General features: G+C 36.6%; 1 protein-coding gene across 1 annotated transcript in view; it reads left to right on the top strand.

The window, feature by feature from the left end:
- eIF3b (eukaryotic translation initiation factor 3 subunit b) overlaps positions 1-13,699 on the top strand; it is a 255,386-nt gene that overhangs the window by 37,475 nt on the left and 204,212 nt on the right. The window contains exon 3 of the mRNA XM_090375895.1: positions 12,625-12,744. Coding sequence (XP_090232021.1) covers positions 12,625-12,744 — 120 coding nt within the window. The remainder of the gene's footprint in view (positions 1-12,624; positions 12,745-13,699) is intronic.

Below are 13,699 nucleotides of genomic sequence, written 5' to 3' on the forward strand. Positions count from 1 at the left end.
TTTCTCCCTCTGTATAAGGCAATAGTCAGGCCATGCCGTGAGTACTGCGTACAGGTCTGGAGGCCTCATTTTAGGAAGGATGTAGATTTGCTTGAGTGTGTACAGAGAAGAGCAACAAGATTGGTGAGGGGGAATGAAGGGATTCTCTTACCAAGAGAGGCTTAAGTTCTGCAAGTTGCAGTGGCTGGAGACTAGGCACCTGCACAGTTATCTGATTGAGGTGTATAAGTCCTTGAATGGGTTGAGCATGCTGAATTCTGATGGGATCCTTCCACTTGTTCAGATTACGAACCTAAGGGGGTATAAATTCAAATTAAAAGACAGATGTAGAATAGATGTGTGGAAATTTGCCTTTAGCCAGCGGGTGGTTAATTGCTGGAACAAACTTCCATCTGTCATTGTGGAAGTTGATAGGTTAAATAAATTTAAGGAAGAACTGGACAGGCATTTGGAGGGACTGGTGTGATTTTTTTTTTTTTTTTGGCTGAGGCTGCATAAGCTCATACACTTGCTTTCTTGCATCACATGCCACTACTACTACTACTACTACATTGTTTCTCAACATCCTGACCATGTGTCAGGTGTTGCATGTGCCAGCTCATCTGTAATTTTGCCATACTTTATAATGTATGGATACTTGCGAACTTTGCATCACTTATGGTTTATGAACGTACACATTATCTTTCAGTGACCCATGCAGAAAAAAAGGTCTGAAGATGAAGTGTGGAGACCTTTCAAAGAGTATTTCAAATGCATTTCCCCTGCAACCTGTCAGTCATACAGGAAATTCATTATACAGAGTGAAATTGTGGGGATGTATTGTTGTATTGAAAGCACCAAGATATCTGGAAATACATTTTTTATTGCAGTAACTGCATCATTCATTATCAGTTCATGAGAACTCTTCCCAGTGATAGTATCATTGCAAGGTATTTGATAAATCATCAGTAGGACACTGACTCTCCTCTGTTTGTCTGTCTGCACTACATGGATAACTTCATTGTAACCTCCTAAATCTCCCTCTTCTCTGCTGTCCTTAATTCAGTTACTTTTAATGTATAATGGATAATGACATAACCTGTAATGGTTTTGGTTAATGACAGTAATCAAGGTATGCTACTGCAACAAGATCTATAAAAATTAGGCACATGGACTGAGAAATGGCAGTTGAAGTTCAACATTGACAAATGCAGGGTACTGCATATGGGTAATCCCAGATTGTTTGCTACTAGAATGCAAACTTGTGTCAAAACAAACTGCAATTTTTGTGCCTTACCCTAAATATGCAACCATTCAATTGCAGTCGGTAAATAAATCTGTAAAAGGAAAGGCATATGAAATTAACAACCGTTCAATAGGAGCATGCTAGCTGAACCATGGGCTGTTTGCATTACGGCTGGGATTTTGCTTAGTGTCAATCGCACTATCTAGAGAGTACTACAAAAGCTGTATACAGCCACTCACCAGCTTATGTGATACTTGACTTTACATAAGTTTTGCCGGCTGGTGCAAACTTAAAAAAATCGTGGTAGTGTATTTTGCATTCCGTAGTACTAAATGGAGGTATCGTAACATTTTTTTTTTTTTTTTTTTTTTTTGATAATTCGTTCCAAGACCTTGGAAGTTGAAATTTTTGCTATATAACTAGGCTTTTTATCTCTCTGTAAAAGGTCATTTTTATACTGGAAATTGCACTGCACTTTCATCATTATCATATGTTCCATTATAAGAATCAATTTTGAATGCCTTTGTGATATTTTTCTAAAACACATTTCCGGAAGCTGCTACCATAAAAAAATAAAAACAGTTTGCACTTTCCAGTTTATTGGGCTTTTCTGTTAGTGCAATCGATTATAAATGGGTAGTAAACTTGATATTATTGCATTGATGATACTGATAACTGAAATTCTGTGGGTTTTTACGTTATTATGGTGAAATGTGTTCCCCTTCACTGAAATCTTCATTCATATTAAAACATAAATAAATTTTCAGAATCTTCTCTTCATTCCTATTTACTTATTGCAATGGTGATGGAAAAGGGACCAACTGAAGTGCAAGTGCTGGCAGTGCTAGGAAATGAAACAAAATTGATTTAGAAATGAAAATGATTAATTAAGAAGTACAAAGCAGGACAAAGTTTGTCATCTGTTGCACGGAATTAGGTCTTGCTGCTTCAACACTGAATACTGTTTTAAAGGACAGTGCACATATAAAAGATCAATGCATTTAAGATCAACAGTGATCACAAAACAGCATTCAGGTACTATCTCGAAGATGGAACAGCTGTTAATAATATGGGTGGAAAATCAGATTCAGAAGCAAGTGCCCCTGAGTCTAATGACCATTCAAGCAAAAGCAAGAGGTATTTATGAAGATATTAAGGATAAGTACAGCAAACCCCAAGCCAAGTTCGTGGCAAGCAATGGGTGGTTTAATAGGTTCAAGCATCGCACCGGTTTCCAAAACATTAAAGTATGCGGTGAAGTCACCAGTGCCTATTCTGCAGCTGCAGAGAAATTTTGTGATGTGTTGTGGAAAAAAACCCCCTCTAAATCTCCACAGCCCTCAACTTCAACAGCAGCATGCTTATCAGCCAGAGAGTTAATTCTGAAAATGACGCTCGAAAGGTAAAACTTGCTGACGTTATGCCAGTCTCTTTTCTTTTTTTGTAATTTTATAATTTTGAAATTTTTGCAATTTTTCCTGCGCATGAGATAAAAAAAATTGAATAAATAATTCTGTTTGCATGTTCGTCGAACATCTCTTTTTTGATTCAATGAAATTCAATCAAATTTGCGAGTGCTGCCTAAGCATTTAGGGAAATTCTGACTTACGTAGAGTTCCGCGGAACGCAACCCTTACGTAAATCAGGGAGTGGCTGTACTAGCTAAGATATTTTATCTAGTTTAGTATTTTCTACAAGAAGAAAAGGTAAAATGTTTTGAAGATTGTTTGCTGAATTTTAATTCTTTAGTTTATGAAAAAAAATCATCCTTTGTGTATGGTGTATCTTCTTCTTCTGGCATTATAACCCAGGGCCTTCTCAATCTTAGGCCAATCTTAGCCTTCTCAACGATGTTCACCAGTAAGCCCTTCCAGAAGTCAAACTTCTCCAACTTCTTATTCTCATGACCTTTAAGTCATGAGAATAATACGTCATCCATTCATCTTTTCCACGGTCTTCTTCTTGTCCTCCTACTGGTAGGTTTCCATTTCATTATCCTTTTAGTTGTTCTGCTGTCATCCATTCTCATAACATGTCCCACCCAGGCAAGTCTCTGGCTCTTCACAAATCTGACGATGTCCGCACCCTGAATAAGATTGTCAAGTTCATGCTTCATTCTGATCCTCCAGGCTCCATCAACACCTTGTATGAGCCCAAAGACTTTGCAAAATTCTACGCTCAAAAACTGTCAACAACTGTTCATCATGTGTGTGTGTATACTGATAAAATTTTGTTTAAAAAGTGTTTTCCTATAAAAATTTTACCTTAAACGGATTTTTATTGTGGATTTGCAGTCTGGGACATCAGGGCTGAAAAGGAACCAAGATAGACAATATATTGAAGCTGATGACATTGAATGAATTGATGGCTTTTTATAATGTCATCTGATACTGAATTAATTCTATTCAAGTAATGTGGATTCTGCATCTCATTCAAATGCATTTGTTGATGTTAGAATGCTACAAACAATAGATGTTACTTGGAGTGATGATTTTTCACAGATGAAATCCTTTCCATTTACTAAAAAGCAGCGTCTACTTATTTCAGCCTCCAAAATACACAGAAAGGACCCTCACAAATATAAGCAGCAGTGAACAAGTTAACATACCAACCGTGTGGAAGTGGAAAATGAAAATGACCTGGTGGTAATTGTTTAGTCAGATATTAAATTCCCTTTCTAATGCCTGGATAGCTGATTGGGTGTTGTCAGTGATATACAGGAATATTTCTAGCAGGGATAAGGTGATTATCCCATTGTGCATGGTTAAGCTGCATTTTGGGTACTGCATACAGGTTTCGAGGTCTCATTTTAGGAAGGATGTGGATTTGCTGGTACACGTGTGGAGAAGGGGAACAAAAGGGTGGTCTTACCAAAAAAAAGGCTTCAGTTCTGCAATTGACAGAACTGAAGATGCTGCAAATTGTAGCATCTAGAGACTAGGCACCTGTGAGGTGATCTGATTGAGGTGTTTAAGGCTTTGAATAGATTAAGCAAGCTCAATGCTAATGGCATTCTGCCTCTTGCTCAGACTACACACATTCAAGGACATGAATTCAAATTGGAGATGGATGGTTGTGGGGTTAGAAGTTTGGCTTTGTCAGCAGGTGGTTGATTGTTGGAACAGACATCCATCTGTTATTGTTGTGGAAGTGGGTAATTTGAATAAATTCAAGGAAGAACTAGACAAACTATTGGAGAGAATTGGCAGGTCATGTGGGATATTTTTTCCTCCTGCTGATGCTGCTTTATAGGCTTGTTTCTTGCATAATTTTTCACTACAAATGCTAATAAATTTATTTTATGCTTTGATATAAGTGCAAAATGCAAATACACCATGCATTTTGCAGAATTGAAACTTATCAGCCACTTTTTGGACCATCCCTGAAATATATCCAGGACTGAAAAGGAACCAGGTTGTTCTTAAGGAGTGTTCTTAACACTGGTCATTATTCACTTTCTGATCATGGTATTATATGCAAATATAACATTCTGACTCCTATGCATGCGAACAAGAACCCGATAAAGAGTTTGTAACATAATGCTAGTTTATTAAAATTACTTGTCGTCATGTACAAAGTGTGTGAAGAGTTCATTTCTGGTGGAGGAATAACACCTGCAAAGAAAACTTTTCATTTAAAGACACGTTAAAGGTAAGAGCTTGCTTTTTTTTTTTTTTTTTTTTAAGCCCCTCCTGTCACTCACTTCAATAGAATTTACAGTGTCGTTTGTCCCCTGAATTTTAATGCAGATGCTCATATGGCATCTGGCAGATACCAGAGTTCTTGGTGTAAATCCTTGGATGCCACTGCCTTGTTTTCCATGCTTATGAACTTTTTTAATCTTATTTTTTTCTCTGATTATTTTTATTTTTTTATTTTTTTTTTTTCCAAGTGAACTTCTTATTTATTTAGAAGATTACAAATTATCATTAGCATTTCTTGAGGCATATGATGCAAGAAAGCAAGCTTATACAGCATCAGACAAAAAAAAAAAAAAAACTTTCCATTTCAACCCATCCAGTCATTCCAAATGTTTGTCTAGTTTAGCCTTAAATTTATTTAAGCTATCAACTTCCGCAACAACAGATGGAAGTCTTTTCCAACAATCAACTACCCATTGGCTAAAGGCAAACTTCTGCACATCTATTCTAAAACTGTCTTTCCTCAATTTGAACCTATGCCCCCTCAGGTTTCTTAGTCTGAGCAAGCAGAAGTATCCCGTCAGCATTGAGCATGCTCAAACCATTCAAAGCCTTATACATCTCAATCAGATCACCTTGCAGGTGCCTAGTCTCCAGATGCTGCAACTTGCAGAACTTAAGCCGTTCTTCATAAGTGCACCCTTTTGTTCCTCTCACTAATCTTTTTGCCCTTCTCTGTACTCGTTCTAGCAACTCTACATCTTTCCTAAAATGAGGGCACTAGACCTGTATACAGTACTCAAGGAGTGGCCTGACCATTGCCTTATACAAAGGAATAATCACCTCCTTGTCTCTTGCTAGCAAAATTACTATATATCATTGACAAAACCCCATGACCTGCCCTGGCAGCCTGTCTGCATTGCTCAGAAAACTTCATATCTAACTGCACAATTACTCCCAGGGCTTTTTCATTTTCTACTACCTTAAGTGTAGTACCACACAGTTGGTACGTTTCTCTGGGGTTACTTCTACCCATATGTAGTACTTTGCATTTGTAAGGTTAACTTCAGTTGCCACTTCTTAGCCCATCTGCCCAAATTATCTAGATCCTATTGCAGTAGCACACTGCCATTACTGTCATTAACAACCCTGCCAACCTTTGTATCATCTGCAAACTTCGACACTAAGCCTGATATACCTTCATCAATATCATTGATAAATACACAAAACAACGAGCCCAGCACCTTTGGGACTCCACTAATAACATTAGTCCATGTAGAGCAGTGTCCATTTATTACCACTCTCTGCCGTCTCCCTCTCAACCATCCTTTTATCCATTTCAGTAACTTGCCCTTAATGCCATTCTGCTTCAATTTGTAAAGCAGTCTTCCATGCACAACAGTATCAAAAACTTTCCTGAAATTCAAGTATATGATATCAAAATCAGTTTTAGCATCCAGTTCCTTTGTGACCATGTCGTAATATCCAGTCAAATTGGTCAGACAAGACTTCCCCTTAAAGAACCCATGCTGTGTCAGAACTATTGCTGCTATCTTGTCTAGGTAATCCTGTATTACCTCTTTAACCAGTGACTCCATTATTTTCCCTTGAACAGAAGTTAAACTAACAGGTCTATAATTATTTCTGTCATCCTTTGAACCCCCTTTGTGAATTGGGGATATATTTGCATATCTCCAGTCCACGGAGAACTCCTCTGACTCTAAGAATGCTGTCATAATTATGGTTAAGGGTTTGCTTACTTGCCTTGCTGCCTCCATTATAACTGGATAGATTCCATCTACTCCAATGCCTTTTTTATGTTTAACTTCAACAATTTCTCCTCCACTTTGCTCTGAGTTATCACAAAATCACTTAGCTTCCTGTTAGAGTTTGATAAACTTCTTGCATTCCCCTCCTTGAATAACTCCTCGTGTGAATGTAGATGCAAAATACTCATCTAGTTTATCAGCTACTTAAATTGAGCAGGATCATCAATAATCGAACCATCTATGTGATGTGGACCAATCTGATTCTTCTCCTTCCTTCTAGAGTTTACATAAGTAAAGAACTTTTTGCTGTTTTTCTTTGCATCTTTTCCAAAGATTTCTTGTAATCTGCCTTCAACTGCCTAACCTCTTTTGTGACTTGATTACAGACTAGCTTATATCTGTCGTAGGCTTCTGTGTGCCTGATAATTTATATGCAACCCATGCATTCGTCTTCTTCTTCTCTGCCACAAGCCTCATTAATTCATCCAACATCCATTTAGGCCTGAACCTTGAACAGTATTTCTTAGGGCACCTCCGTAGCCAGGTGGGGCTGGAGCAGCAGTCTGCACACGCTTCTTGATTAGACCGGGGTTTGAGCCCGTGACCACCAAATATGGAGGATGCAGAAAGGTCAGGGAATGACCACTGCATATTCCTGGAACAATATGGCCTTAGTTGCTAATGCTCCTAAAAACCAAATAATTAAGTATTTCTTAGTTGGTATGAAAAGCCTAGTAGCCTCCAAGATTAAGTCCCTGAAGGCTTCCCATTTAGAATTCACCATTGGTAACATCATCAGTTGATCCCACTCTATAGAATTTTAAAAAAATGTCTGAGACCTCTGTAGTCACCTTTATGAAAACAAAAACCCTTCCCTTTACTCTTGATCATAATTACATCTTTAAGTAAATTCCACATCAGTACACTGTGATCACTGTCACCTAGTGGTTCCTTTATCTGCAAATTACCAATGTCCAAGGACAAGCACCAGTCAAACTGCCACAAAGAGCAGCACATTATTTTTCCAGTCAGTTCTTAATTCTGATACTGTATTGGATAATGTGAACAAATAATATGTTTAGTAACATTAGTTTTGCTATCCACAAAAATGTTTCTTGACTACCATATAACAAGATCTCAGAGTAGCAAAGCCAGAGAACTCAAAACTCGGTGAAAAATTAGATCTCTTGCTGGTATTCCACAGGCAGCACACATGCAGTACATGAAATGTAGATGTGATCACTTGTGTGGCATCTTTTAAATTTCAAACAGAATATGTATACAGGAATACTTCTCATAGCGTGGTTTCGAACAGCACAGTTTACAAATCGAAAAAAAAATTAACTGCATTACGCACCAATACATTTGATATGTATGTATGTATTATAATACCATCACGTAGGCCAATGCATTATGGATTCAAGGCCATTCTGACTGTTGTCTCGTATGGAACATACGAGAGCTATACAGACCGCAGAACTCATTAAGTCCGCCTTTGCCAAGCACTATTAGGCGCAGTAGTAGCTTATGCTACTACTTTTAGGCTATTAGGCAAAGTAGCTTATGCGCCATCAAACCTCCATATCAACAGCCGAGCACTATTAGGAAAAACAACATCAGGTATCCCCTGAGAATGCTGCCATCCTTGACCCGGCGCATAGATTCTAGGACCACAAGTGGCTGGAGAGTTTGTGGATTGGGTCATCTGGTAACAATAGTATGAATAGAGATAGGGGAGTTCGGCTCCACCCCCTTTTAGAGGCTGTGGTCCTGTCCAGAGACAAACATTTTAATTTGCCATGCTCCCAGACCATTTCTGGTTCCAGCACACGTGAAGGGAGTGTTGAACCTGCACCTGGTCAGACCCGTGTGCTGTGAGCCTGATATTTAAGGTTGTGTCGCTTGAACTTCATTATTGTTGAGAAAGGAGGCGGATGCCCCCGAAAGCTTCAATGGTGTTTTATTGCTTTTAAATTTATAATTTTTAATGTATTTTAAATTCTTAAATTCATTTTTATTTGTTTTAAAGTAAATCAGTTTTTGATAAATTATTTTACAGTTTTTATTGTATTATTTCAGTATACTATTCAGTATTATTTTATCATTAAATCAGTTTATTTAAATGGTTGGTGTATTTGTCTAAACTTGTGGTATGTATAACCCCAACCTTAGAGGCCTTTTTGCAGATATAGTCACTAAAAGCGTCAAAGTAGGGATCCCACAAGGTGGTTCTCTCTCAGCCTTGCTATTTGCAGCAATATTCGTTCCACTAATGGATCAAATTCCAGCTTTCCTATCGTATGCTGATGATATTGTATGCTACTTGCCATGCAAACGCCATGTTGGTGATTCACAAGGAAGACAAACCTCCTCTTAATCTGTAAACAGCTACCTAAATACATTCTGTAAGTATGTCAAATTTTTTGGTCTGTCAGTCAATCTAGAGAAGTCAAACTATCTCATCTTTACGCCAAGTCAGATGACTTCTGCTGATACTGCATCTTCTCTACTTCCGAAATTGGCAGGAAATGTTCTGACTCCCACAGACAGTGTCAGATTCCTAGGAGTAATCCTTGATGTCAACCTCACCTATAAAAAACAAATCCAAGCTCAGTATTCCAAAGCCCTGAGAGCATTCTGGGAAATGAAAATTGATCTGTGCAAAATGCACAATAAGCAAATAATCAAGAAATACCTTTCAACTTACTTCTGTAGTGTGCTCTCCTATGCCATGGAAGTTTGGTCGGCGGCACCACCCACCAGCCTCAGGAAACTATGGGGCCTCGAATTCTGGGTGCTGAAGTGGGCCAACTTGTGGTCGCGCCAGATCTACATAACATCTAAATCTACTCTCTGCTGCAACCTGCAATATACGCCCATAGTCCACAGAGCCCATGTGCTAAAAATAAAGTCATTCTTTCATCTGTGCTCAGCTAAGCAGGATCACATCAACATCTGGAACATGGTTGGTTGGCGTTTGCCAGCAGACATCTCCGTAGTACCCCCTCCTTGTGCTCAAGGCTCCAGCGGTTACAGAATTTCAAGAGACACTTCCCAAACTCTGGACACTCTCAACTCGTTCAACATCGACATTGACCTGTGGACTATAGACAAGGCATATCGCGATGGCATCTTGTCCTATCTTGCTGTTTGTAAAGGACATTTATGTAAGTGCCGATCGTAGTTAGCCAATGTCATTTCATGTTCTGCTCAACTTGTAGTCCTTTTTCGCTGTAATTACTACTCCATTTTTACATTTTGATTATCATCTTTGTTTTTATCTATTAATTATTATTTTATTTTATTTTTAATTTTTTTTTTCTATTATAAAACAAAATCACTTGTATAAACAACGAATTGTAAGATTCCTCTGGTTTTCTGTGTAAGGAATCACTATTGTATAAAATTTATTTTAATAAAGAATCTTATTATTATTTACTACTGCAGCAAGACCTGGAGAGCAAAAGTGACCTAGGGATAATTATAGTCTGACACTAAGTTATTTGAGCATTGCAGATAGTCTTCTAGAACAGGTCATGGGGTTCTGTTTGTGATATACAGAAACATTTCCAGAAGGAACAAAGAAATGATTATCCCATTGAGTTTTTGGATTTTTTCTTGAGTTTTTGGCATGGGCTGAAAAAAGTTAATCTAAAATTTTAGATTAACTTTTTTCAAATTTAATCAAAGATTCATAATAAATGCAATGAAACACACCAACTGTCTAGGACTGAAACTTTTAAAATAATAATAAAATAAGACAGGGTAAAAATTTTTGTAAAAATAAAAATACTCTAAGCGATGAAATTAAAATATGCAAAATTAAAAGTGATAAAAACAACCATAGCTTTCAAAGGTGACCACCTCCTTAATTAACAGTAAAACTGAACTGTCACGGCACATCCTTAAATAACATCAGCAGGATCACGGTTTGAAGCATGTGTTACCATAGGAACATGGGCATTATTTATATATAAAAATTTTTTTATCCTGTCTTATTTTATTATTATTTTAATAAAGTTTCAGTCATAGACAGTTGGTGTGTCACATTGCAGTTATTATGAGTCAGAACTCTCCCTACCCCAGAGGCTTATTTGAAGAATTCAACGATTTCTTAGATCAAATTAATGTTCAGTTCTTCAGCTTGAGTCAAATTGTAACTACCAGGCAAGCCAATATTTTAGATCTTATCTGTACAAAATCTGCTTGACTGCCAGAAGTCAGTTGTTTCTAAACTTTACATAGCTCCCTCAGCTTAGCAAAGGTTTCTTTATGCCACCTCCCTAACATTGTAATTCTGTTATGATAAGACTTTCCCTCGGTAACTGCAGCAACTTTGCAGGTGTGTTTGTGTCCTCAACAACAAATACAAAATGCACTGATGCTGTTCCCCAATTGAATAGGTTTGTGGGGTCTCAGTTATTACTGGAGGATGCCTACCACTTTAATCTAATCTCACATTTTCATTTCTGCCAAAAAGCTTCTATTTCAGCAAATGGATTGATGGTGGTTCAGAGTCCAGACTGAGCACTATATTTAGATGACCCAGTTTCACATTCCAGGGACAAGAGCCTCTTTCCCCCCCCCCCCATGTGATTGCAGGTTCATGTTTGCCAAGAAGTTAGGCATACTACACAAACAATACAACATAATCCAAAAAATACAACTTATGCAACACGTGTGGTAGAGATGCACCAACATAGAGCCACCACAGCAGGTTTGAGGGAATCCTTAGGTACTACCTAAGCAAAGGATCCATACATGCATGCATACATACGTACGTACGTACATACATACCCTTTAACAATGTGTAGGAAAAGCTTAGAGTTTAAATCCTGTTCCAAGGAGGAAAACTTTTATAAGTGCTTTTTTTTTTTGCACAATGGCCAAATTAGTAAGGGTATGATGTGTTTCTAATATCACAAAACCAGGTATAGCATACATACAATTTACAACACAATATACTGATGCCTCTTGGCCTTGCAACATATTCAAAACAACCTATATCCCCTCTTACTAGATTAAAATTGATGAATCTGCATGTTTGTGTTAATATAACCAACTTAATGCTGTCATAATAACATTTATTTATTACTTTACAAATAAGCCTGATGTTTCTGAGTGTGAGAGTGCAGTAGTGCATGTGTTTGAGTTCAAGTTTGCATGACTGCTAAAATATAGTAATAATTACATTCTTTTCAAAGTGATTACTTGTAAACCCCCCTGACTTATGTGATAATCAACCAGAGTATAAACAGAATATTTTAAAATATAGCAGCAGTAAAATTAGCATAATTATTCATTGACTTTTTTAATTATTAAATAAAACAACTTATTTTTCACATAAGTGGTTTTTTTTCTACTTGTAAAAAATCTATATTTTTTTGTTATCCTTATAAATTTTCCCATAATTAACCTCCCATGAGATGGCAGTTCCAGTTATAATTAAAAAAAGCAGAGGTAAAGTTCAGTGACCTTTTGTATAGTGTTTTGCTTTAAAAAAAAAAAAAAGAAAGAAACTACATATCTTGAATATCATGTTATGTTCTCCATAGACTTTTTTTCCCCCTCCAATTTCTTGGATTACATATCATTTTGAGATTGTATTAGATTTAATAAATGAGTTTCCTCAGAAGTTCCCCACACTCCCCAAAAAAATTCAATGTCTGTGGCAGAGTGGCTTCTGGTACTATACTGAGTTTGAATACATAGCTTTTTATTGTACAATAAAAACAACAGATGGCTTTGTTGTACTGTTTATTGTTTGAATTTATTTATTGTTTGAATAAAAGTTCCTTTCATTATTATTATTATTTGAAAAATCAAATTTTTTTTTATACCGAGTGGTGGCGGGTTGAAACACGCACACACAGATTTGCCTGCATAAAAAAAAAAAAAAAAAATTCTCAAATTTGCCCTAGACATTCTGATGAACATGTACTCATGCATCTTCAGGAATATGCAAATAATATCAAACTTTTATTTTTAGATACCTTTTCCTTGAGTACTCTTCACCAGAAAATGCTCTGGAAGCTGTAAAAATGACACATGGATACAGATTAGACAAACAGCATGTATTTTCTGTTAATTTATTCACAGACTTTGATAAGTAAGTGTTTAGTATTTACTTTGGTTCTGTTATTTGCATATTAAAATTTTTTGATAAATTATATAATTTATGGTAATTTTTATGCATTCCTCTAATATAGTGGTTCCCAACTTAGGTTCCATGGATCAACAAGGGTACATGAAGCCTCTCCATGGGGAATATGAAAAATAATGACTATCTAAAAATTATATAAAACAAAATTATATAGTAGCAACTAATATTTGTGAATATAAAGTAAATATCCTTATGTGCTATGTATAGCAGCTACGTCTTGCCTTGTATTATTCTACCATTCAAGTGCTACTACTTTGACCCACTGGCATGAATGCCAGCTGGTAGAAATCAGCTAGCATTTATGCTCTACTCTGCTTAATTCAGCAATAATGTTAGAGTTATTTTTGTAATGTGAAGCATTTGTTTGTTCTTCACTTCTAGTGAAGTCATCTACATAGAACCTTGGAGATGTGAATATATACTCTGAGATCAGGGGGTACAGGAACATAAAAGGTTGGGAACCTCTACATCAGTGCTTCTCAAACTTTTTTGGATCACTGCCCTCCCTAAAAAAAACCATCACCAGGGCTTTTTTTTAGCCCACCAATATAAAGTGAAGCTAAATAACTGAAATGAATATTTGTCTGTTTGCCTCCAAAAACGTAAATGCAGCCCTGCATGTATGTGTGTGAATTATAAAGAAAACTATTTACTGCGCTTTATTCCTTCGTAAAAAATTACAACTACATAAATAAAGTCAGTTATACTCACTTAAATTAAGTCATAAAAATTAAAGTTAATTACTTAAGTCATGATATTAATGGAAATAGTTAATTATATTTTAATATTTAATGCAATGGATGAGCTTGGTGGAGATTTATTAGCTTATCAATATTAAGTTTAATATCTGTAAGTATAAATCGTAAATCGCCACGTTTAACAACATCCAGAAAATTTCTTT

Source organism: Mastigoproctus giganteus, chromosome 6 (assembly GCF_048544385.1).
Source record: "Mastigoproctus giganteus isolate SK-2022 chromosome 6, ASM4854438v1, whole genome shotgun sequence".
NCBI lineage: Eukaryota > Metazoa > Arthropoda > Arachnida > Uropygi > Thelyphonidae > Mastigoproctus > Mastigoproctus giganteus.